This window comes from Falco rusticolus, chromosome 12, assembly GCF_015220075.1.
Source record: "Falco rusticolus isolate bFalRus1 chromosome 12, bFalRus1.pri, whole genome shotgun sequence".
NCBI classification, from domain to species: Eukaryota; Metazoa; Chordata; class Aves; order Falconiformes; family Falconidae; genus Falco; species Falco rusticolus.
The window spans coordinates 8,545,220-8,568,301 of NC_051198.1; the positions used below are offsets into that span (position 1 = coordinate 8,545,220).

The following is a 23,082-nucleotide window of genomic DNA, read 5'->3' on the forward strand; positions in this document are numbered from 1 at the left end:
TAGATGACTGTAGCTAACGAGTCCCACACTAGTCTTGGAGCGGCAAAACTGGCGTCCTCTGTGGTTTTGTCATATCTGCCTGTCTTCCAAAGTAGTAACTGTCCAGTGTGTAGTAAGAACAGCTATTGTGGTCACTTTATACAACTGTTGATCTTTTTAATGCCTGTCTCACCATGATACTGCTTGCATGTGTAAACCTGAGTCTTGAACTGCACGGTCTGCACCAGATGACTTGGTAACCACACAGAGGTACTGCAGCCCCCTGCAGCATCAAGGGCCGGGTGGAACACAGCTGCTTTTCAGATAAGTTTCCAAAAGTTTGGATGCTTTTTTAGCTTGGTTTTGTATCTCCTGGGCCTGCAACCTGAGCAAGTTTGCTTAAAAAAGAAAAGAAAGAAAAAAGAAGCCCTTAATATTTCTAATATTGCTTGCTTCCAGCATTACATAGGATGTGGAGGGGAATAGATTTTCTAGATGCAGTTCTGCTTGCAGATCCAGCTGGCTCTTGAAGTGTGTGAGCATGAAAAGCAGATGATAAGAAATACATATATACCTGGTACCTATCTAAAGGAGCCCGAGTTATCTTAGAAACTGGTATATACAGAGATCACAGAATCTGCTTGTGAAACTGTTCCCTCTGGCATTAAATGCAGCCAATGTTTAACAGTACTGAATTAAAAGTGTGATAGTTTAAGACACAGGAACTCATTCCAAATGAACCTTCAAGGGATGCCTAGTGGAGAGAAATTCACGTAGAGATTTGGCTGAAGAATAGGGGGTTTTGTTCTTCTCACAACTGCTACAGGATATTTAACGACCACAGGTAGTCAAGGTCGGGGTTTTACATCTGATCCCGGAGGCAGCAGTGCAATGCAATGTGTTAGATTGCTGGTACCGCTTCCTTCTTTTAATCAGGTCTCCCATCCAAGGATGGATATAGCCTGCTCTAGCTCAGCTTGTGAATCTGACTGGATCACAGCACACAGCCAAAATAATTGGAGAAGAGTCTGCATGTGGGAGGGAAGGAAATCAGCTGCACATATTCACATCCCGAAGCGAGAGTTAGCATAGCGCTGCTTTTTGGCAAGGGTATGGTCACAGCTTCTGGTGTCGAAACCAGCTTGCTCTTCGCTAGCCTGCACCTGTAGTCAGCCGTAGCCGTATCCAGCTCATTTGAGAGGGGAAGGCAGGGGAGGGCTCTTCATTTGGATCACACTGGTACTTCTGCTGTTTGTGGCTGACAAAGCCATTTAGAGCAAAGATTGCTCAGACTTTGCTCCGGTGTGTGAAGTTTGCCCTCTGAATGCTGTGATTTTCTTTAGCCAGTCTTAGAGACGGAAAAACACAGATGAGCCTTAACCAGGCCTGAAGAGGCTGGAGCACATCAGCTGTTTGCCATATTGATGAAACACCTGGGGCATTCATTTTGAAACCTAAATGCAGGCTGTTCACCTGTATTGCCAAGTACAACAGAAGCTTCCTTCTGGCTGGCGGGGTGGCATTAATTTAAAGAGAGCACCATCTGCAGGGCCTTGGAGAACAGCAATCAGAGGAGACAGGTAGAGGGGTTGCCGAAAAAAGTCTTGTTCTGATCCAGGGGCTCCACCACCCCCATCTACTACTTATCCTTTCTAATTAGCAGACGTGTCTTGGGGAAAGCTGCTCCAGTTTGCTTTCTCGCCAATGCTTTTCTTGCTCAGAGCTGTTGGTTTTGCTGAGCCTCCTAAGCTTGTTTTGAGGGCTTTCACAGGCATTTGGAGCAGCAATGGTCTCAGTGACCCAGTAATTAAAGGAGTCCTGTACCTTCTCACTGCAGAGAGCTGCCCCTTTGTCCTTCCTCTTTCTTCTCTCTGCAACACAACTGCCAGATGGTTGGAGATTTTTCACCCTTTCAAAAGCTTCATGTTTTTCCCATCTCATGAAGCATGTCTCAGCCATGCTTAATTAGCTTAAGGCTTTTCAGCGCCCACCCCCCCACCCCTCCCCCGATTTTCCCCCCAGGAGATCAGTTAAGGACCTGAACAATTTCAATAAAGAGCTTGGAAAGCAAATCCTTAGAGGCTAGGCATAGCTACAGGAGAATGTAATGTTATTAGTGCTGGGGACCAGTCATTTGTTCTTTCTTTTGTCCTTCCCTTCTGTCTGTCCTCCCATCCATCCTTCTGTCCATGTTTCCTTTCCCATTCTTGTCTCTCAGAATATTCAGAGATGCCCTTTGGTTCTTGGCAGCATTTGGCAGTGTCTGACGGCTGGTGGTATTCAGAGGAGGGCTGTCACCCTTAGGCCAGCACCCAAGTACTGTTGCTTTTAACATCTTTTAATCTTTTTAGGTCCCCCGACTGAAAAATGGCAAACATAATTAGATAACCAGTGCTAGGAGACTGTTGGGTTGGGGTATTTTGGTTTAGGGCGTTTTTTGTTTGTTTGCTTAATTCCAGGACTTGTTTGAAACTAGCTTGTGAGCTTTATTTACAGATCAGAGCAGTTGAGATGAAAGCTTGGTTAATTAACAGAAAAATAAATTTGCATCTTACTTTGTATTTGACATTGAACAGCATTTGTTTCTGCATTGTCACGTACACACTTTTATTATTAATCTTCAAGCTTTAGCTGTACGACTGCAAATGAGATTTTAAAAAAGGCCAAACCACAACTCTTTCCCTCTTCCCTCCCTCCCTATAAAGCACGAGAGAACTGTTTAAGAATGCGAAGCACAGATTTTTGTGTGGGATGTCGGATACCTCAGAGGTACCTGTGGACATTTGCCACATAATTGAATTCAGTGGCTTGTGTTTCGCATTTACAGGCAAATAAGAGCACCCAGCCATCAGGTGTTTGCATCTCTAGAATTAAATACCTACTAATTTAGCCACTCAGGAGATAAATATTTAGATATAATTGAAATGGCTAGCTGTAAATACATGGAAGTGTCCATGGATGATGGAAAAATGTGGGAGGAGGTTTCTTCACAAGACGGAGGACATGACCTCAATTACTGCAGTTTTCTCCCTGACACTCCCCTTCGTGGTATATATAAAGTAGATGTTGCTGGGTGCATACTGCCCAAAGGAGAGCAGTGCTTTATGGAAGGCTAGATTGAAATGCTGTTCTTACGCTATTCCAATTCTTGGTATTTTTTAAGCCAATGAGGGAAATAAAATGCAAAGAGTGTGTCTAAATGAATGCATGATGTAGTTTTGTGTCACAGGGAAGGCCTGTAACATTGCTACCTCCATTTGAGTAACTCAGGCTGTCATTAAACAAAGAGGAGTGCAGCTCCCCGGTGTATTGACATTGCTATTTACAGACCATGTGGTAATCTTTGAAGTGCTAACTGGCTTTTTTTTTTGAGAGAGAGAGATGCTGTATTTTTCTTTTATATTTGTTTTCCACAGAAAGAAATGTTAGTATTTTTCTGATGGCTGGTGCTTAGCGGAGCTCCTCTGTGTAAAGATAACAAATGAGTTATGCGACCTGACATTCTCCCTGGGAATGTGCTCAGAACTAAGCAAGCCAATGGCATTTCAAAGTCTGCTTTTAAAGTAGCTGGTTGCATACTTTGTTTGTCAAAATTGCTAGGAAATGCCATTTCTCTGGTATTTTGCACCTTCTTTTAATTGACTGGGGGGGTGGAGGAGTCTTTGGGCAAAGACCCCAGGACCCAAAGGGTGCATATGCAGAACAAAACACAGCGCTTGAGGCTGCTCCATGCTTTATGGTATCCCTATGCTGTCTGATAGCTTGAAGTAGTCAGGCCTGCTGCAGGCTTTGGAAGGAAACGAATGAGCTCTAACCCTTCGAGAGCTACTGCAGCAGGTACAAATTGCTGGGCACAATCCACAATTACCGTCTGGCTCGTCCTCTCGCTGCCTTGCTGCTGCGAGTTGCTGAGGAGGCATTGCCTGGAGCAGCAGGGGCTCCCCAGTCCCTCACTGAGCAGCCCTGCTGCTGGTGATGCGTGTCCCCACGGGGGAATAAATCGGACTTGGGAGGATATGTCCATAAGGAAGCTGGTGAGGGGACGGGAGCTGGTCCAGCCTTGGCTGCGCTCAGCTGGAGTGGTCGAGGACACCGGAGAGGCTGCCACCCAGCAGCCCCCAAAGCCTTCGTGACAAGGTTTGTGGAAGTTCTGTGTTTCTGCAAAGTGCCTTGTCTTTGATCCGACGCTGTGTATTACCAGGAATTTTGTTTTGGCAAGGAGGCAACTCTTTTTCCACATTTCACTGGTTTCTAGTTTCTGGGGACTTCACAGTTTTGTTGCTATAAAATGTCACGCACTGAAACTGATTGGCCCACTAGCAGCCCTTGAAAGACTGTTTGAAATAAACCCAGCTAAGGATAGAAAACCCCCTTTCCTGAGGCCCAATATTCAAATCACTTTTGTGCTGCCCTCAGGAGGGATGGCCTTTGGTTATAAGCTCGGCTCTATCAGCAGAGCGCCAGCTGCGCATGACCACAATGGCAGCACTCCAAGGACTGAACTTAAATGATGAATGTCACAAAATGCTCACTCTGGGGAAGTAATTCTGTGTACAGTGTGTGATCTATGTCACCTGGAGTCCTTATCGTTTCTTTCAGCTATTTGCAGAGTTCTTTCGTGTTTGGGCTGGGGAAGAAGCTGCATTAATTCAGTTAGTAAACCTGAGGACAGACAGAAATAAAATGGATCTGAACTTCTAAGCTTGCTATAGCATACATGCCATGAGAGCGAAGAGCTGGTAAACTGAACCTAGTGAGCTTTAATTTGGGTCTGTTTTCATTATGCTTTCTATTGTGCAGTAATTGGTATGCTATTAAGTCATCTCATGGGTTATGAATTACTGTGTATTAAGGAAATGAAACTGAAGTGAAGAATTTTGCTGACAGGGAACATGCAGAAGGATAAGCAGCATCTTTCTCACCATTAGTATTGTTACTGTACTCATTAATCACTACTGCCATATAGCCATGCAACACAGCTCCTAAACTTGAACTGGTAATATCGTGTAAGGTGCCATACACAGCTGTGTCTACCCAAGGAGTGCACAGCCTAAATTTCATGGCTTTGCATGCTTATCAGCCTACTTGGAGCATCCATGTCATGGATTTCCAACACAGTTGTACTGCTGTCTTATACATGTATCATCTGTGACCAGCAGGCTGCCTCCAGCTCCTGCTGGTTAAAGAATAGCCTGTTGAGCTCTGCCAGAAATACTTGTTGCATGAGTGACCAGTACATACACTAATAGGTGCTTCCTGCTAGCTAGTCAGAAGCACTTCCCTCTTCTTCCTCCCTCCATGGAATTTTTTTACAAAATCAAAAGATACTAATTTCCTTTTAAATTTGGACGGATTTTTCTGTCTTTTTTCCTTTTTTTTTTTTTTTTTTAAACAGAAATCTATAGCTGCAGTTCACAGTTTTGATGAGAGTCAACAATATTTCTCAGGAAATCTTGGGCTTCTCAGGCTACATTTGTATGACTCCCTGAAAATGACATTTCCCATAAAACTATCTGTTCTTTTAAAAAGAGGATGGAGGGGTAGGGGGTAGTAATTTGATTCAGGAAAAGGTTTTGTTAGAAATATTTTGATCAACTCCACATGTGCTGTTCCAGTCAGCTCCCCCTGCAGCAGGACCACCCACTGTCTGCGGGGTGCAGTAGCTGTGGTGGCTTTGGCACAGTGTCGGGGCTGCTGCCGCCTGCCCGGCCGATCTCCAGCCTGAGCCAGGTGCTTTTGCAAGCTTTGATGGCAGGAGTCAAAGCAGCCAAAACTTCTGTGAGCTGCCACGTGATGCGGCATGACATGGAGACTTACTCTCTCCTCCTCCTTCCCCTTGCTTGAGGTACATTTGAGACTTAAGTAAGGTTTGGTTTTATTCAGCTGTTGCATTTTTGCAAGACCATATTTCTTGAACAAACCTGAAACCAGTGGCTGTCATGTGTTGTAGGTTAGCCTCTGCCATGCAAATTCCTTATCAACTTGTAGTGCACAGTACTAAGTCAAAGTTAGCTTTGCACAATACTCCCAAGCTACGGCAGGTTTTACCAGGCTGAGGATCACTGGTAGTCTGTGCTCAGAACCCTCGTAAGATTTTCTGTCAGTGCTCAGCCATGTCGCTGTTATTCAGTGTGTACTGAAACAACCCATTAAGGCATAAGGCTTATTTCTCCCCTACCACCCCAGATAATCTCTGCACCTGATAAATGAAAGGCTGCAGACTTTTAACTTAAAGCACATAACATGTAGGGACCTCTTTTAGCTGCTCGCATCAGAATAGCAGGGGAGCTAAGTGGGCAAGATATTTATCTAATTTGCTCTGAACTATAAACTCTTTAGGCAAAGAACACCAATTTTCTATGTAACAGGCCCTCCCCTTTTAGGGTCTGTAGTATTTAAAATAGATTCTATGTGAAGAGAGCTATGCAAGGTGTTTAATTCCTTGTTTTCCTTATATACATAAGAAACAACCTGTGTACAGTTGTGAAAAGAAGTTGTTTGAGTCTCCTCAGACTGTCAGATTGATGGGTTTTAGTGCACCGAAGCATAGTGAAAATGGAAACTATAAAACAATATAAGATGAACTGTCTAGACCTTTAAACCTACTCAGGAAATCAAGATACATATATACATATATATTTAAAGAAACTCAATAGTCCTTGTTTGTAAGGTTGTTGAATTTGTTGTTGACAGGGCTGAACAAAAACACGGTTCAAGGCCAGTGACTTAATTCTAGGTGACACCACTCCTAATCCTTTATGGCTGAATCCTTCAGTTTTATCTGTGACTCTGGGAAAACGTCTGTCAAGGCTGAAGTCACTTGCACCAGGGGATTAGCACTTTTTGCATTCTTTTGAAAGCTTTGCTAGTGCCCATGAAAGTAACAGACACCGAAGCCTTTGTGGAGGCTGTGGGCAGTGGCAATCCTTACACCAGCGTACAAATTCTTGCCAACCTGGACCATGAGAAATAGTGCACATCTGTACCCTCTAATTCTGACCGCCGTGCTATGTGCTGGCAAAAGGACCACAGTCCTCCAGCTGTGGGTACTTAAGGGGAGAAGAGGGGAGATGTTGCTGCTGGTTGACCCAAAGGCGGAACCCTTGTCTCAATTTTTTTTTTTTTTTTTTTTAAGCCCAGAATAGTTGAAAGCTGTATAGTGAAAAGGCTGTGGGCATCTGCAAGTTCATGAGCTAAGAAGCTCTTCGTTATAAATAAATCATAAAATGTGGTCCAAATCCAGCAATCTGAAGGAGTTTACCTTGAGGAAATGCTTTTAATGTGTGCATGTCATCCTCCTTTAGCAGGACAAAGGTCTAGTGCTGTCAACCGGTAGCACAATTATTCTCCTCTGGCTTTATTGGTAGAGGTCTTGTCTTTGGTGTTAAGATCCCAAGTATAAGCCTTTAAGTTTTCTGGCATCCCGTAGCAAGGGGCTGGCATTATGGGAAGGGCTAAATCCTGCAGTGTGCCAGGCTGGCTTTCAGTACTTCTCTATGGCATGTGGCATTTCTGCTGCCGTATTCTGGCTGACCTTTGGGACACCCCATTGTAAGGAACCTGTGTTAGCCGTCAGTTATTAAGAGGATTTGGGGAGATGTATAGACTTGTTCAATAGCTTCAAGGAAAATTAGAGTTATCTTGTTAGATTCAAGAGTCTGCTGGTTTTCGTGATAGACACAGTTTTAGTAGCACTTCTATAAATTCTGTTGTGGGAAAAAGAAGGCGAAAGCCATATTGTTAGTTATAATGTCAGTGAGCTTTCTAAGCAGGGGTTAGAGGAGTGGTGTCATTCTTAGTGCAGTAGGAACTGGCACTGAATTTTTAAGTCCATGTTTAGGACCCCGAATAGAATGGCCTGATTTTCAAAAATGCTGAGTGCATCCCAAAAACCTTATGAAGTGAGACCCTTTGAAGCCAACTGGAGCTGCTGGGTGCTTGGAGCTTTTGAAAATCAAGATGTAAACTCTGTTTTAAAGAGCTCCTAATGTTAGTCACCTATTTTTGAAAATATTGACCTATGTCTGCTGGCATCTAGAACAACCTCTGTGTTAAAAGTGTGTTTGGTGGAAAGAGGGGATACAATCTCCAGTGCTAAAGGGAAAAATCCTGGTCTTCTGGAAAGCATATTCTCTGATAAGAAACATATTGAGACAAACCTGAAAAGTCACCCCCCTCCCCTCCTTTTTTCTTAAAGACTTTTGTTCAGACTGTCTTTTATGTGGTTTGTCTCTTTGGCCTCCAGTTTCTATTTGGTGCCTCGAGACATAACAGGACTTTGAGGAGTCTTCAGTAATTTGGAGTGAAGGCAAGATGGTTGAGAGAAAAATGTGCTGAAGCTTTCCTAATGCGTTGCTCCAATTTTTTACCCAATATAACAGTAATTGTCTGGTCGTAAACCAGCATTGGTCTAACTTGCTACCTGCACTTACTTTCTTTTGATACAACCAAGTGTCTAATATGTGTGAACCCTAGAGTAAATTTCTGAACACTTGTTCTCCCCCTTATAAAGTTGTCAGTGACCAATAACAGCAGGATGGGACCTCCTCAAACAGTGGGAACGAGCTCACATAAGGGAAAGTGTTAGGAATAAAGCTGTTAGGGAGACAAAAAAGCCCCCACTACTTGCCCCCTCCACCTATGCTGGGCTGCAACTCTACTAAATCACTGGACCTGGGTGCCAGTGTCAGCAGATGTCAGAGTTGATGAACCTGACTGAGGACTTGTCTGGAGAGATTTACTGTTGCTCTAATGCACGTTGCTGGCTTTTGCTTGCCCACCACTAGTAAGTCCTTGTGTAGGGTCCTGAAGAAAAGCTGTCTCAAGTGTCCTGCAATCAGAACACTGTTCTTGGGGGCTTCTGCTACCTGTTTTGTTAGGTAACTCACAAGAAACAAAGTGGCCTTCCACCTGTAATTATCATACTCCCCCACTGTGCCCAGGGTCTTTTCCTAGACTACAAACTGGAGCCATGTCCATAGCTAGGAGACTAAGACAGGGACAGCACAGGGAGTGAGACTTGCTAAAGTCAAGAAAGAGGTCAGAGGAAGTGGGAAACAAAGAAAAAAACCCCACACAACCAAACAAACCCAACCAAATTAAGCCCCTGGATGTTAGGTTACTGCAGAAAGATAAAGAAATGTTCAGCTTAAAGCAAATAAGCCAGAACCCTGTTTTACAAAGCTGAGGTCAGTTAGGAAGAACTCTGGAGCTGTTTGGAGGAGGGAGGATTACGGTTGTTAGTGTTCTTTGCATTTTGTTATCTAAATGTAAATTCCTGCCTCTGATGTAACATCCTAGTTAGACCCTAGAATTTAGGAACCAAACAAAGGATGAAATGTGAAAAAGTTGAGAAGAAAAATCTGCAGCTCTGTCTTTGTGTAATTCTTACTGAGAGCTGATATAAATGGAAGACAAATCAAAGGCAACAATAGCGCCGCACATTTTATCTCACACCCTGTGATGCATATTAGTGTTGTTTCCCATTGTGAGCAAGAAAGAACATTTACAATTTTAGAAAACACTGCATAATGGCTCTCTGCAAGGAAAAGAAGCAAGCGTATGTCTGCCAGTACTGACACTTGCTTTTTCCTGGCCTGCAAAATTGCTTTTCTGGAAGCTCTGTTGTGGGCAAAATTTTTCTGTCCCATGCTGTCAATTTCGAATTTGGTCTTAACATTTTCTCCAAGATAGAGCAACTAAACCCCATGTATTTGGTAATCTAAATCCAGTCTTTAGCCTTGCCAGAAAATACCGGCCAAGCCGATCATCACGCGGTAATATGCTCCTACGGTGCAGGTGGTAACACCCAGGTTGGTGGGTTACTTTTTTCTAAAAGCAACCTCACAGGAGTCATCTTATCCATTGTGCTTTTCAGTGTTTTGGATATGCCTCCTTCCCATGAGGCCAAGAGTAAGTGTCAGGAGGACGGGTGGGTATTTCAAGTATTAAACAGCAGCTACGCTATTGCTGCCTGCCTCTGCATCTCTCTCGTGCCCCAGAATGTCACTGGTAAAGGCTGATTTTTAAGACATGCTGCTGAAATGGGTAAAAAAGCGTGATTGCCACCATGGAGCTGAAATGCCACCTATAGTAGCTAGGTTGAGCTTGTAGGCTTGTCTCAGTTTGGGAGTTGGTGGTGTGCGATTCCCTCTGGAAGTCTCGGGATTTTGGCCCCCTCATGGCATATTTCTATATGCTCTGTGTTCAGAGGACAATGTGGTTGTTGGCTGTGGGCACAGGGCAGTGGGAGCTTAGACCACTCGTTGCTCTGATGTAGTTCTGTTGTTTCCTGGGGAAACATCTTACTCTAAGTCATCATTTTAAAATTTTGCTCTTATATTCATCCAGTTATCAGTAGAAATTAAAAATGGTCTCCAGGCTTAGGAGGTAATATAGCACTTGCAATATGTTTGCTTTCTCTCCCGTTCCTTCGAGGCTGGCTGGTGTTGGCTGGCTCACTGCTGTAGAGGAGGATGCCAGGCTTTCTGGGGGCAGCAGTCAGCACTAATGACATCCTCTGACAGCAAAAGCCACGCAAATCTCCAGAAGCCAGATTTCAGCGATGGCATCTCTCCACGGGGCGCATGGTGCTTCATGAGCAGAACAGGGAGCATCACCTGGGGTAACAAGCACTGACATCTATCACTTAGCTTTTCCCTTCTTTACAAAGGGAAAACAACTCACAGCCGTTTATGAAAAATGGCTTACTGCCCTTGAGCGTAAATGTACATGCACAAGTGTGCGTCTTTGTGTGTTTTATTTAAACATCTGTTATATTTTGATGGGTCACCATTCAGGTCTGAAACAACAGCCCTGAGAACTGGAACAGGTGAGGAGCTCAGCAGCAAAATTAGTCTTTTATAGCAGATTTGTGTTTATCACCATGTAGTTGAAACTGACTATAAAAATTTGGCTTTGAAGGAGTCCAAGCAGAGCTCAGTTAAAAAAACAAAAAGTGTATTGCGTGTACATTTATGTTATTGGTTTTTTAAAAATATTATTGATCATGTGTCTCAGTAGGGGAAGAAGATATGACAAGTATCAAATGTAAGGTCTTTGTTATTGAGTGTTACCAATTACCACTCCTTTTTAAGCAAATGAGTTTCCTGTAATGCTCAGCTTGCTTTTAGGAAGCTAGCAGGTCTCTGAAAACTAAGAGTGCTCGGTCAGGAGGTGATGAGCCTTTAGAAAGCCAAGTATTCTTTCCAAAAAGCAAGAAGTTTCAGCCAAGTGTGCTGTATACTCTGCCTCTGGTTATCCAAGCTTTTATTGATGTTTGGGAGGTCTTGTGTTTTTTAGTTAATTTTTATTTTTCATGCTGGCTTTTGTATCTTTACATCACAAAATGATTGAGAATGACAGCATACCTGTAAGGTTACAAATGTTAGCAGAACTTTGTTGAACTTCATGTGCCTCTCCTTGTTCTGAATATCCTGTTTAATTTTAAGCTGCAAAATTTAGGTTGGGGTCTCTCGATAAATAACAGGAAGGAGTCTTTCTCCCACACTGTATATTGTCACTGCCTTTCAAGTAGATCCATACACTCTCATTTACCCTTCTGTTGCTGTTCCCTGCCACTTTGAAACTCATTCTTCATATACTTGGCAACAGTCTCCTTGAAAAGGAATTGAACAGAATATTTTCCAAGGCTACTCTTTGACTCAGCAGCAGTGACCCCAGAAATAAATGGTTGCAGCAATAAGGGCGAGCAGCCCTGCCTGTACGTTAGCAGGAGCGAAGGCAAAGCCTCCCTTTGCCCTGTGCGGATGGTGTGATTTTTCTCCCCATCGTCCTCTCTGCTGTAGCCAGAAAGAGGGGTTTTCGTGACAGGTGAGACTGCTTGTCTTAAAGGAACTTTTCTAACTTCCAATTCTGGGCAATTTGCTATTTGTGTCCTCTTAAGGTCTTACACTCTCCCAACCCACTCTTCCCGTATAATTTCATTTATAAATGTGGTTTCTACTCACTCCCAGGACCCACCTAGTTCCCATGCAGCTGCTCAGGGCTGAGGACCGGTATGGTCTCGTCTGTTTGGAGTGGCTCCTTTGCAGGGAAATGGAAAGTTTGTTTCCCTTTTCTAAAGTAGTGTGGCGTTCTGACAAATCTAGCCTACTTAGGAGATCCAGGACCTCTTTTCTTTCACAGCCTGTTGCTTTGCTGTAGTTGCCTCAAGATCATTTGAAAAGCTCAGAAAATACAGTGAATGCAAGATTGAAATGGAATAGGGGCACAGTATGTGCTGATGGAAAATCCAGCAGCAGCACGAGCTATTAAGCTGTTTGTGCTGGAGAGGAAAGCAAGCCCTATTAAAGCTGTTGGGCTCCTGGATCGGTTCTTCAAAATTAAGGACAGAGTCCTCACCCCAGATTAGTGGTGCAAAGAGGAATTGAAGTTGCTGTGCGAGGACAGCTGGGGAGGAGTCAGGTACATGGTAATGAGCATGGTGAGTGCGTGGAGCAAGTACTGATGTGATGGGAGTGGAGGTGCAGGTATCATTCTGGCAGCTGGCGGCCGTTCAGCAGGCTTGCTCCCATGGCTGCGGAATTAGAAAAGCCTTTCTGAATGCCATACATCATTCCCCCGGGTGAAAGCTGAGCCTTAGGAGAGATGGAGGTTTCCTGCGGCTTACTCAAAAGGGTCTTCAGTGCTGTAATTCCTCACACCTACACAGCTTTTTAGGATCAGGAAGCTAGTGATCAGGAACTGAACCAAATCACTTATGAGTTTCATAAATAGTTGAAGGTGGCAGGGAAAACGACAGAATGGGAAAGGTAAATAATCATGCCATTTCTACTCATTCAGAAACCCTTCCCTTTTCATACTAATACTGAGCACACTGCCTGCCTTATTTGTAAGCAGGGGAATGGAGCACAAGGGCTTTGGAAGCCGTTCAGGACAGGTGGTCTACTGGTTTGGATACAACCAAGCAACATTTTAGTTGTGTTAACAACCAGCAAGTGAGGAATGTGATGAAAGCTTCTGGGTGCTCCATTTCAGATATCCTGTGCTGCAGGCTTCTTCTGTGATGAGAGGTTTCACAGAAAGAATGTCTGGAAGACAGCAACGTGGCCCTTTACACAGCTAAGACTTTTTCAGAAATAAATAATAATAATAAAAACAACAACAACAACAACAAAAAACCAACGGAAAAGGGCTTTCATTAATACGATATGCCCTTGAATTCATCAAGAGCCTGCTGCGTGCAGGTTTATCCTGTTGTTACAGACAGACAAAAGATACAAAGACTTCCTGATGGGCATTAGCGATTTTAGAAACGCCCAATTTGTATGGGTCTTACAGACCATATTATGAGAGACAATCCTCACCACCCTCCCATTCCTACCTTTAGGGAAAAGGAGGCATAATGAGATTTACTAACAGTATGTTTAATAAAGGGCTGGAAGGGGATAGGGATAAGCGGATCCTAGACACTTTTAAATCACGTTAAAAAAAAATTGCGGTTCAGCTTGATCTGGAAATAACAGTGGCTGGAAGCAGTGTGATGCCTTTGGGTACAGTTGCGTGCACAAACACAGAGAGCTGAGATGATGCACGCTACAGTGGAGGGATGGGGAGCTTCGTTGCACTGGGTTACTCTGGGAGACAAAGCCAAAATGCTAAAAGGAAGGGTAAACACTCCATTTAACAATGAAGGGGCTGCAATGTGAATCCTGACAGCCCACACATGGCATTAAGCAATGATGCTCAGTGCCTTCAAAAGCCCAGCAAAGCTAGCATCCCGGCCAGCATGCCCTCCTCTGAAATCTGCATCCTTGAGTTTTCTTTTCATCTCTGTGATGCCCAGTTGCTGGGTTGTTTGGGTTTTTTTTTTTGATCAAGGTAGAATGTTCCTGATTTAGCAGATGGAGATGTTTGTTGTCAACGAAGCCACAGTGAGTAGCGAGAGGCACCTTTGCGGCATTGTCATTCTGCAGACTCGGCACTGTCATGCTCGACCTGTGTGTTGCAAAAGGATAACGAGAGGGAAAACTGCCCGCTGACTGAACATAACAAAGTGCAGACAGACCTCAATTGCTGTGTTTGTTTTAGAGGCCCGAGAGCAGCAGGTTGGGTGGTTTTGCATGTAGAGCCATACAAGAAGACAGTATAAATCTTTTATGTGGTAGAATTTGGTCTGCTTAAAGGGGTCAGTCATCCCAGATGGAGGTGTCAAACAGGAGTCAAGCTGAGCCCTTGTATCACAGACAGCTTCAGTTTCTAAGTGAAGCAGCATTTATAATGCTGCTAAAATACAGCGGTAAACAAAGTACATGAAGGCTTGACAGTCACATTAGCTAAGAGCTACAGTGAAATGACTGGGAAGAAGGGAAAAACAGCCCTGGCTATTTGCAGAGCAAGAAAAATGGAACTGGTTTTGACAGATAAGACAATGCAGCTGTGGGTCAGAAAAGCTTTGTCTGTCTCTTTTGTTGCTGCAGATGAAAAACGTTGCCTTCAAATTTTAACCAGAGAAATTTGGATTTTAACGAGTCTCCATCTCTCAGTCTCCCAATGAAGAGAAGCATATTTACAGCTAAACTCAAAATAATAATTTTTTTTTTTTTTTTGGATCGTTCAGAATAGCTGCAATGTGATTTTCATATTGTGTAATGACCTAGGTGATTTTTTTCAAAGTGTAAAATGTGAGTAGAAGCAACTGCTCTTCAAATAATTTATGACTAATGAATTTCCCCTGGTTGCAAATTGTCCATGGGCAAGATAGTATTTTATTAGAATGCTGTGCCAACACCCAAAACTGCTGGGCAGACATGTTATAAGAATAATGACCTCGCCATTTAGCCTGTAAAAATAGAGGTATTCATCTGGACTGTTGTATTATTGATAACCCTTTTCTTCCTCAAGTATTCAGAATGATCTTAGGGCCAGGATTTCCCAGTTAGTTGCAGCACTTCTAAAATTGGGGAATTTTTAAGATTTAAGTTATCTTGGTATTGCCTGATTGCACTGACAGAACTCATGTATGCATGAAATCTGTTTTTCTGTTTCTCTTAAAGCTAATCTGCAACCTCCTATACAAGCTAGGAACTAATAGCAGAAATCCAGATTCCTGCTTCAGACCCCACTTGACAATCCCTTACCACACCTGGGGTGAGGACTCTGCCAAGGCTGGGCTCTGCTGGGACAGCCTGGACACCCAGGCTCCCTCCATAGCCAACAAACAGAAATAAACTCCCTTAAGGTGGGCAGCTCAGAGCAGAAACCCAGTTCAGGTGCCTTCCAGGAATGATTCGTCAATTCCAGGGACGTTACATTGGGATTTTGCTTTGAATTACCAGGGGGAGGAGCCTGCCTCTCTTTCCTGATTACAAAGGCGCTCTTCAGTACACAGCAAAACCTTGCTGATGAGCAGGTAAGAATGAGTTTTGTGGATTGCTCTGCATTACGGCTTCTGAGCCTGCACAGTTACCTGCTTTAACACTTGAAACAGATGTAAACCTTGTGCAAAGGGAGGAGGTGGAGGAGGAGTGTTACACTTTTTACTTATGAGGATTTATCAGGGGTAAGGAGAATAGATGTCTGACCTCTGTAATCGGGCACTTTTAAAATCGATGTTAACGTACCAACAACCACCACATCTTCGTGTTAATCTTGGGAATCATATATGAATCTGGAACCACGTTTCTCTAGAGAAAGAACAGGGCATTAGCTGTAACCTTGTGGAACTATTGACAGATTGTGAGTGTAAAGGAGGAAAAAAGATGAAATAACAGCACAGAGATTTCTATCTTCCTAGTATATGCTTGTCTTACGCATTTCAAAAGGCTGGGAGCCATCCTTGGCCATGCTGGAAGCCTGTCGTCTCTCAGTGCTAGGCTGGTTGTGTAACCACCTGCAAAGGGTTCAGGTAACGAGCTCTGTCAGGAGCACAATTGGAAATGGTAATTGAAATGGAAAGTGGTATCTCCCAGGCTCCCTCCCCTTCGGTAACTCTCAGCTCCTGCTCAGAGACCCGAAGTACTTCACTTGTTTATGCTCTAACCTGAAGCAATCAAAACAAGGGGGTGAGGGGAGGCCTTTAGAATAAATTGGTTGTCAAGGTGGTTTTAGTATTGATCGAGTTCTGCTGTTTATGTGAAATGGGCTCATTTCTGTGTGGCACTTGGTTTTACTGCACAGCGAGGAAGAAGGTTTTTGGATAATACCCTTTCCACATGCATGGCGGTATAGTGCGTGCTCCTGTCCCCCACTCATAATAATAGTGAGCAAAGAAATGAAGACTTATATTAACCGAGTTTGAAAGCCTTCGCAAAAATGGGATGATATAACGTGCAAGCCTCCTTCCAAGGTTTGTGGTGGTGCTCAGCTTTGTTCAGGTTTAAAACATATTTTGCCTTGCTTGGCCCTGAATATTGTTTCCCACTATTATTTTATTGCTGAACATATCCAACAGTCAACATTCGCTATAAAAAAGACATGATATGGCCATAATCCCCTCCTAGAAGGGATGGGGAATCAGACTTGGAAAGAAGGTGAAAAAGCAGAACACGCATTAGTGCTCTGACGATGTTCATGGCCCTAAACCTCTCGAAAAACAATTTTGCAAATTTGCTGCTGCTGTTGTTACTCTTCCCAGCCTCTCTCTGCCCACCCTGAGAGGCAACCCTATCGCTTTTCGAATTGAGGGCCTTCAACACTTTCTGCTTTTGTCCTTGCAACAGCAGCCCTAATTAGCACATGCGCACATGTGTGCACACACATGCATATGCACAAAATGTCTTCTCTTTGATTAGGCTCTGTCTTCACCTAGTGCTGTGCCAATAATCCTTTGCACCTGTCAGCTGCATGAGAGATTTCTGAAACTGAAAGCCAGAAACCTTTTGGCAGCATGGTGAAGCCAGGCGTGCGGGCTAGTTAATGGGAGATCTCAGGATAGGGCCTGGGAACTTCACACAAGCATCTTTAGGAGCTGACAACAGGAGAGCAATCAGGTATCTCTAGATGTTAGAGAAACTGGGAGCCAAGACGTAACTTGTCATGTTGTATCCACTTTATTTGGTTAATAGTTGGTGGTTTAGAGGAGGCAAAGTCAGATTCAGGGGCATCAGCTGCCAGTCAGAGGGCGCTGGTATCTAGCAGGGATCCCAAATCCCTACATCAAACATCTGAGTGTCTTGGTGGGAAGGGCTGTGCCCACTGCAGGCTGTGCTTGTGGTGGGACAGTTGGTTTTCCAAACTTTTGCTTTTCATAGAACTGTTTCCCCCAACAAATCAAAATGTAGCACAACCTGAATTTCAGTGTCTCTTCCTTGATAAATCAGTGCTTTCATAGTTACCCAGATTTCATATTGATTTTGCTAGGAGAAGTCAGGCAGGGATTTTGAACATACCTTCTCAGCCTTGTACTTGACACGGTCCTGCCTTGTGTGCATGCTTCTGCAATGGGGTCACCTGGGTTTATCCTTTGTGTGCGCCAGAAAAGCTGTGGGCAAGTGCTGGGAAAGCTTAGATCTGCTGGTACCTAAGAAACCTCAGGAGAAAACCCTGCTCGCTTTCCTGAATTCCCCAGAGAAGCGTCATGGATTTGATGCACCCGCAAAGGGACCATCTCAGGCATTCACTGACATGTTGAATTCACAGTCACAGATGTTTATAGGCTTTTTTTGTTGTTGTTTGTATGCCGAGATAATTTTAAACTTGTGAGGAAGAGGTGGAGCTGGTGATGCGACAATCCACTGAAGGATTTCTGCAGTAGAAGTAACATCTATTAAAATGATGGGTGACATCTCCATCGCTGTAAAGTCATCTAGTGCACTTTCCCCCACGCTTGCTGCAATAGCTAATTGAGCTTTTTGGTGGCTATTTTTTTTTTTTTTGGTTTGTGTATGTGCTGGGTCCTTGTTTTAGCATTTCAGTGCTTGGTAGGACACTAGGCAGTGAGCTCTAATTTGCCTGTGAGAACAGCGTTGCCTGCATAGCAAGCAGAGAGGAAACTAGCACTGTCTCCATGACAGTGTATTGGCTTGCAGATACGATTAGAAGGAAAACTGGCTGAAAACTTCAGTGGTAGATACATGTTTATGGACATAATAAATGTAGTGCGCTCAAGTGCACTTAAAAAAAAACACTCTAGACTTCCACAGAAAGGGGAAGGTGGTGTTTGTTGGACAGTGAGCATTTCATCTCTATAGTTGAAGAGGTAAATTATTTCAGTTTAAGAGTAAACCGTTTTTGAGAGGTCTCAGTTCTCAGTACGCTTTGCTGTCTCATAATATCCACCCAAAGGTCTGGATCACTTAGCAACCAGTAACCTGACATCCAGGAGTGCAGCCGCAGCGTAGGTGCAACAGGCTTTGTAGCAGCCACAAAAGCAGAGAAGTAGCATGATGGAAATGAACTAAAAATGAGCATCTCTGCACTGTAAATGGCAGAATATTAGGAGAACTGTGCACAAAACAGCAAAACCACTTTTTTTTTTTTCCCCCCATTTCAAATATTGTTAGGAGATTGAATCTAAGCTTCCAGACAAGCCTGAGGCAGAAGAGATAAAAACGTTGAATTACAGTGATAAAATGCATTTTCCTAAATTCAAATTCTGGTTTGAGTCTGACTACCCAGTATATTTGAACTCTCACTATAGCTATTTTTATTCAGCTAGCTAGAGAAACTTTGTAAGTGTGATTATGTCCCCATCATATATTGCGTTTTGTGAGTAGAAGGGATTCTTCAAAAATGATGAGAAGAGAATGGCAGGGAGGCAGAATCACACACCATGATGTGGTTTTAACAATCCCAGTTAGAAAAGAGTGCAGATCGCTACAAATATTCAAGCAATTATTTTCAAACCGTGTTCCTCCCCTTATATCCTCTGCTCTTTTCTCTAATGGCTGCCACCATACAGCAGCAGTCTATAAAGGCAAGAGCATGCCAGGGGAAAAAAAAAAAAAAAAGAAAGACAAGAAAAAAGAAAAAAACTAGGCATATGGAGTCTGAGAATTATACATTAATCAGGTACTGTAAGTATTAATTTTTCTCCTTCTTCTTTGGCTTGTCTTACAGGGATGCAAGGGAAAGAGGAAACTTCTGCGGAGCCCATGACAGTTGACCTCGTGTCTGAAGCAGCAGATGTTTCAAATAAGGATGGTATGTTGTTCTAATATTTTAATTGTCCTGAAGGAGATATAGAGCATGCCCCCCAAAATAGGAGTTATATTTATAATGTCTTCAACTGAGTCTTCTTGAGAGTTTACACAATCTCTGCTGTCTCAGAAGTCTGGTGGAAGTACCTTCCAGTGCCGTAGCCCTGCTTTCCTAGTTGATTGGGTTTATCTGTTCAGTTGGTAGGTTTAATCCACCTGCCTAAAAACAATAATTTAGGCTCAGTGTAATTTTGGTCTGGATGTGGTATTGGCGAGATGTGCGCGGTCCCACACAGGAGTCAGAAGATATTTCTGAAAATACCTGCGCTAGTGGCCGACTCCATTGTGGGTCAGGTGTTGGCTGTATAACCACTCTCAACTCGTATGTTGGCTGTCTCCTAGCTCGGAGCTGATTTCCCTTCCTCCTCCTCCTTCAGAGTCCACGTGTAGCTCAGTCTAGCAGCAGGCAGAAGTTCTCTCCCTAGGACATTTACTACTGATAAAACCATGGCTATTTGGTTGGCCCAACAGCATTTTCAATCAGGTTTGTGGATGTCATCAACCCAAATTTCCTGACTTGGCAATGAAATTTTTTTGACATTGGCCTCAGTGAGCAGATGACCTAGCTGTCTGGCAAAGTCTTTGCAAGGGCTTAGTACTAGGACACTGCTCAAGCTCTGCAGAGCATAACACTCCAAAAAAAATTGTCCTTCTAGGCTCTTCCTATGTGTAAAGAAATATTGGATGGAGTCAGCATCCTAGTGCTTAGGTTTTGGTGAGGCAGACCCTTTGTCACCCCTCTAGATTGACTCTTACAGCCTAACAGAGCAACTTACAGGTTTTTCTTAGTTTTTATACAAAGGGTTGTCTTTACTGCTTCAAATGGCAGGAGATTTGGAATTGGGATTCTAGTCTTCATTTTAGGATCATGGACTCCTCTTTGTAGCACAGGATGATTTTTAACTCCTCCTTTAACCTCTTCAGCATTGACATAATATAAATTCAAGGCATACATTTTTACATCTTAAAGAAAAACAATTATATTCTTTTTGATATTAATGGCACAAAGAATCTAATGCTGATTTCCTTTCTCTGGTGTCAGATCATGCTGCAGTATTTGAATCAGTGGCTGATTTAGATACTGGCCTGTAGGGAAGTTTTTGCAAGCACAGGATAGTGTGCATAATGGATTTTCTTTTTTAAAAAAATACTAGAGATTGTGCTATTACTAGTAAGTGTGCAGAATCAAGCTAAACCAACCAAAAGGTCATAGTCACATTAAAATATTTGAATCTTGAATCCCTGGAATGATCTGGGCTACTTAGTGAAAATTTACTAAAAGAGTATCCTAAAGGATTTTCGTCTGGAAAGAAAAGCAGTTGTATAGCTCTTGTAATGTGTGCCATAGTGCAGCACAGCTGGATCAGCTGATGGCTTCTGAAATGATGATCATGACAGATTTAATAGAATCATAGAATGGGTTGGGTTGGAAGGGAACTTAAAGATCATCTAGTTCCAACCCCCTGCCACAGGCAGGGACATCTACTAGGAGGTGTCTTTGTTTCAAATCTTGCTTACCGTGTAAGGTCGTCTACGTATAACTCAGCTTGTAACTTCCTTTCCTGTGAACTTTCTAAGTTACATGAAAGACAGGAAAAGGGTGTTTGCTAAGGCTGCAGAAAGGTACTCTGCTGTTCAGGAAAGGCTTCGTTTCTCTACATCTTAAACTTCTATTGAGATTATATTACAGGGTGGGGTTTTTGTGGACATATATTACATGTTTAAAAAACTCAGAACAGAGGAAGGATCAAACTTCCTATGCTCTGTTTTATCTGAAGGGTTATGTTTTGCTGAAAAAAAGCCCTAATTTTTTTTTTAAAATGTACTGGGTGCTAGTTGAGATGAAAAAAAAAAAGAAAGAAAGCAAAGAAAAAGGTTTTCTTTGACAGTAATTTTTATCTAAAACACCTATTTTTTTCTCTGGTCCCCTTCCTTCCGCCCCAGGAGAGCTCATCACTTCACAGCTGAAAGCACAAGCATATATCACCAGGTACCCCCTGGCAGCCCAGCTCTTGTGTTTTAATTCCATATACCATGTCACAGCGAAAAGTGCTTTAGGAATGTAGAGAGTTTTGACAGCTTAGGTGGATCTCGATATTGTTTCATCTAGTGGGCAGGGCTGTAACAGTGATATATTTCAGAAATTACTATTATGTGAAAGCTAGGCATGATTCTTTGTCAGGAAAGCTGTCAGGGGTGCACGCAGAAGCCTGAATAGGGATGTGTATACAGACATACAGGTTGCTACTGGCAATCTCCATCAGCCACCACAGCAAAGACCCCTGGATATTAAATTTCTTGTACCCAGGAGAGATTTGCTGATTAGTATTTTTTAATGACAACAAACCCCGACTTTGGTGATTGGTTTTCTAGATGGTGTTTCCTCACCGGCAGCCTTTTTTTTATGCTTTGCTTTTTTCTTTCTTTTTTTTTTTTTAATTATTTTTTTTAGCTCCACCAAAGCTTTAAAGATTGCTAAGGTAGATGTTAGTTTCTAGCTGGTATTAAGCGGATCAAACTCTTTACTCCTTTCATAATGGGGTTAGTCTTTCACTTTTTTTTATTTCAAGCCTGTGGAAAGCTGCATCCTGACTTGCTGACACAATAAGAGAAAAGAAAAAGATAAAGGCAGTCTCCAACCTGAAATCTCCCATTTTTTTTATAAGCTCATGCAAGCTGGTGAGTGCACCATCAGTTGGTTCACCAAAGTAAAATAAAAGCAAGATCTCAACAGCTAACACCCTCATGCTTTTTACACTGTTGATGTAATATCCAAGAAATGAGTAACCACCAAGTAAACAGGTGCACGTGTTTCGTCACCGCCCAGCAGGTTGAATTCCAGATAGATGGTTTTTGTTGTAGGCAGTCTGGAGTTACAGCTGAATGTGCTATAGCTAAGTTATGCAGATGCGATGGGGAAACATTGTTTAGGAAGTGCCTGAAGATACAGTTAAAGTTTGTAAGAGTCTGACCAAGCTCCTATTTAAATTAAGACAGTAATATTTTGGTGTCATTTGCCATCCAGGTCTACAGCATAATATCCTGGGGTGGGGAAATGCTCTCGCTCTCACACAGACAACTCTAAACTTAGTTCTCCAGTCTCCTGTTTGCCTGTCTTCTCTACTTAGATGCTACACCGTGACTCCTGGCTAGTGACCTTTAAGCACATAGCTTTCTTGCTGGGGAGAGGCGGGATGCCTTGCTGCCAACGCACATCCACCGGGTCAGCAGCAACTGCAGCGCTTTGATGGATGTGAACTATTTGCTGGGTTATTTCTTCTCTTGTGGGAAACTTGTTTGCTTTTTGGGGAAATCCATCCCTGGTCATAATTTGAGAGCTGCTAAGCAGCTCCCTGACTGAGAGAGAAGGTGGAGTTGGGTCCTGCCCAACAGGCCAAAATTTGAGGGAAAACAGACAAGGAGTGCAGAGGAATGTCCCTTGCTGGCATAAAAAGCCCCACATGAAGCTACAGAAGGGGGAACAGGTAAAACTGAATTTAGGAGATATGCAGCCTCTGTGAACTGTTTTGCTGAGCTGCTGGCTGTTGTAGCATATTATGGTAGATGCAAAGAGACCATTAACATAAGTCAGCAGTTTAATACTTCTTAAAGCATTGTTTAGTGGGGAGAAGGCCAGTTTTGGCTGGTGCTGCTACTGGATGTAGTGTGCCCAGGGCTAACAATATCGTTCTGATGCTGGCTCGTGCTGGGAGGCAATGAGGGCTGTGAGTCACATCCCCACCGTGCCTGGTGGCAGCTCTTCCAGCTGCTCTTGTGGTAGGTGCTTCCTGCTCTATGATTTGCCAGCTAAATATAAAGGATTGTGTAGGTGGCCTCATAGTGATATCTGTCGGTGGGGGTCACCCAGGGGTCTGCAGAGGCTTACCTTCAGTTACATCTTCCTGCCCCTACCGGTGTTAATGCGAAGAGCTGAGCTTGGTCA

The 23,082-nt window shown here is 43.2% G+C and overlaps 1 protein-coding gene across 2 annotated transcripts in view; it reads left to right on the plus strand.

Moving 5' to 3' along the window:
• MACROD2 (mono-ADP ribosylhydrolase 2) overlaps nucleotides 1-23,082 on the plus strand; it is an 892,536-nt gene that overhangs the window by 861,530 nt on the left and 7,924 nt on the right. For both annotated transcript variants that reach the window (XM_037406063.1, XM_037406064.1), the window contains exon 17: nucleotides 19,000-19,083. In XM_037406063.1, coding sequence (XP_037261960.1) covers nucleotides 19,000-19,083 — 84 coding nt within the window. The remainder of the gene's footprint in view (nucleotides 1-18,999; nucleotides 19,084-23,082) is intronic.